Source organism: Fusarium mangiferae (genome assembly GCF_900044065.1).
Source record: "Fusarium mangiferae strain MRC7560 genome assembly, contig: FMAN_scaffold011, whole genome shotgun sequence".
Taxonomy (NCBI): domain Eukaryota; kingdom Fungi; phylum Ascomycota; class Sordariomycetes; order Hypocreales; family Nectriaceae; genus Fusarium; species Fusarium mangiferae.
Genome location: NW_024573931.1, coordinates 19,794 through 22,792, shown reverse-complemented (window position 1 = coordinate 22,792; position 2,999 = coordinate 19,794). Strand labels below are relative to the sequence as shown.

The 2,999-nt window shown below is 48.7% G+C and overlaps 2 protein-coding genes across 2 annotated transcripts; one reads left to right on the top strand and one right to left on the bottom strand.

Moving 5' to 3' along the window:
- Positions 1-332: 332 nt before the first annotated feature.
- On the top strand, positions 333-1,157 carry FMAN_09778 (uncharacterized protein; the record flags this gene model as incomplete). Its single annotated transcript, XM_041820377.1, has 1 exon — positions 333-1,157. The coding sequence occupies one exon, from the start codon at positions 333-335 to the stop codon at positions 1,155-1,157; it is 825 nt and encodes a 274-aa protein (XP_041686264.1).
- Positions 1,158-2,117: 960 nt separating this feature from the next.
- On the bottom strand, positions 2,118-2,975 carry FMAN_09777 (uncharacterized protein; the record flags this gene model as incomplete). Its single annotated transcript, XM_041820376.1, has 1 exon — positions 2,118-2,975. One exon carries the CDS (start codon positions 2,973-2,975, stop codon positions 2,118-2,120), a length of 858 nt encoding a protein of 285 aa, XP_041686263.1.
- Positions 2,976-2,999: the final 24 nt, after the last annotated feature.

The following is a 2,999-nucleotide window of genomic DNA, read 5'->3' as shown; positions in this document are numbered from 1 at the left end:
CCTAGTCTTTGATTCATACACGTTTTTCCTAACTTGGCAATGCTAGACATGTGACTTCAAGCTTGACGACATTCGTGGTCGGGAGCAAAGAAATTGAGTTTAGCTTGCACTCAAGCTTGMTTTCTACCTTGTCTGTCCAATTCCGCGATATAGCTGAGGGTRRCGAGCGCTACGYCCGCCTGGAACATGTTGACAAAGACGTGTTTTCACGTTTCGCTCAATTTGTGTATTCAGGGATTTATGTGGACTTCGATATCAATGAGCAAGATGAATTGGGAACGTCTGACAGAATCGATACCACAAACAGGGTCGAGGGGAAACCTGGCAACACAATGCTCCCGAACACTCCGAACTTCTCTCCCACAAGCTCAGACGCTCGCAAGTCACAACATTTGTTCGATTTTGCCCCGAACGATGGTCCAAAATCCTTATCGTTCGGGTCGCCCCTGAAACCGCACAAGGAGGATGTACCCCTCGATTTATTCGGAGAGTCTTTGGGTACTGCAAGCCTTATATTGGAGCAAACCCCAGCCAGATTTCTGTTTTCCTTCGCATCCTCCGTAACTGCTACAGAGAATGGTTCTGGATGTATTTATAGCAATCAAACTGCATCAAAGGCTCGGGTTCCTGTCAAGCGCAAACAGCCCTCCGGCATGTGTAGTTGCGAACTGCACAAATCTGGGCAATGTGAAAACAAAAAACGGCTCTTCTCGAACTTCTTTCAGAGCCATCTCCCCATGTTCCGATTCGACCAAAACACCCAAGTTCCCAGGTTCGATCCACAAACTGAGAATTTCAAGAATGTAYTGATTGGACATGCGAGGGTTTGGAGCTTTGCTAAAGAATTTGCCGTCACTTCCTTGATGAAGTTGGCCCGTTGTAATCTTGCCTGGCAACTGGTGCATTGGGTCATGTCTGAGCATACGTTGATGCCCATTTTTGGGGATCTTGTTCGTTTTGTCTACAACGGTTGCACCGTYGAGGGGGATGATCTTCGTCTTATTCTAGCGCAATTCGCTGCTTGCGTGTCTGAAGAGGTTTGTCTGTTGGGAGGTTGGTACGAGCTTATTGCTGAAGTGCCCTCCTTCGTTGTGGACGTGATGCGCGAGTTGGCGATTCGTTGTGAAGGAGATTTCGGAGTCAGTCTTTTGGACTAGTTGCATTTGATCGATGGCTTCTTTCGTTAATGTGTCTTTCATTGTATGTTCTCGAAGCAGGTAGAATAGGGTAGTATGTCAATCCAAGTCGAACAATCACGTATGATGATCAGGTTCGTATATTGGTAGATTCGTGGAACTAGAGAAATTTGGTGTGAAGTGGGTTTAAAATTTGAGGACTTGCAATTTACGGTCTGGAAATTCATATAAATAAACTCATGGATTGAAGATCTGCGCAAAGATGGTTGGGCTTCGATCTGATATGAGTGGGCTTGGTTTGCACAGAAGTGATTGTCGGAGGCTTGGTTTGGTTTCGACATTCTCGAGTCCTGAACAGCTGACGAGATTTCGTCGTGGCGCGACGGCATGCAGAAGCAATAACTATGTGATGACTGCCAGCCCAACCAGTCGTATGTTATCCTCGGCACGTAACTTAGTTATGTAGAGCCTTGCTGATCGCATAAGCTTGTGACAAGAGCTAGTTACTAATTTTAGTTGGCGAATAAAACCTCGTAGTGGAACAGAGCGCGGTCTTACCAGTCAGGAGGAAACACCTTTACCAGAAAATACGATGAGCATTTACCAGTAAATCGAGAAAAAGGGAAATTACCAGTAAAGGCTCCAAGCACTTTCTGGTAAAGGCTCCTGTGGACAGGGCGCTTCAGGAAACAGAGAACGGTAAACCGAACACGGAAGACGAGAAACTATCCGAGCGCCTACGACAGTAACGACCAATGGGGAGCACTGAACAGCTGTCTRATGAGTCAATCATGGCTCGTGGTCAAATGATGTCTATTTCTAGGGATTGACTCTGCAGCAATACTGAGCCCTCGCGAGGGTAGCAAATTCCAATATCGCCTACGTGCATCGGGCCTCCTCCCCGSCCCCGACATGTAGAAGCCATCTCATCTGGATGAAGAAAGGTAGCAAGGCTACTCTTTGAGACTATGTACGCTCTAGCTAATTCTGGCAATTTTCCTTGGCCATATGTCGTCGTTTCGCCTTGCGCTGTCGCCTCTGCTGGACTTGCTCGGACGTCCGAAGAGTAACACCATGAACTTCTTGYACGTGRCGGCGGAAGTGATTGATATGTTTCAGTTTGACGTCGCGACACTTGGGGTGCTCGCATCGTATCTTCTCACCGCTCCGCTCAGCCTGCTCGCGTCTAATTAGGTGACTGTCATCGAAATGGTCGTTCATGACAGTCGGGCGGCAGTATGTGAAGGTGCGTTCTTCCCGAGAGAGTCGCTCATCGCCGATACAATCAGGGCATTGCGTTGCATGCATGAGCAAAGGGAATCGGGCAGGGCTGGAGAACGTTTCGTGTTCTGTTTCGAGAGGCTCCGTCTTCATGGGCAGGCAGCCATTGGTCCTTTGGCGGATGCGATCACGCTTGACCGTCTCTCTCTTATTGCAAAGAGTTACCATGAGATCGACGGCTTCAATCTTGAGCTGAAAAATTCGGTCTTCGCTTAAGTCATCAGGCTGGTGGCAGAAAAGGTCCGCCAATCTTGCGCGTTCGGGAATGGAGAGATTGACGACCGGCTCTTCGTACTCTTCTTCTTCTTCCCCCCGAGCATGTCTTTCAACGTCCCAGGTAGGRCGGTTATAAAAATAATRCTCACGATATTCTTTCACCGCTCGCTTCTCACGCTGCGCATTCTTCTTGCGGATGTCTTCRGTGAGCTTACGGATCTGTTTTTCGTCTGGGTGGCCATCAATTCGGTAGTTGCCCTGCTTGAGTTGTGCGCGCTGCTCTTCTAGTTCGGCGACTTCTGGGTCCGGTGGTAGATTTGCCCATACATCCTTGGGGACCATGTCGGCAGTCGCTCGGGGATCGCG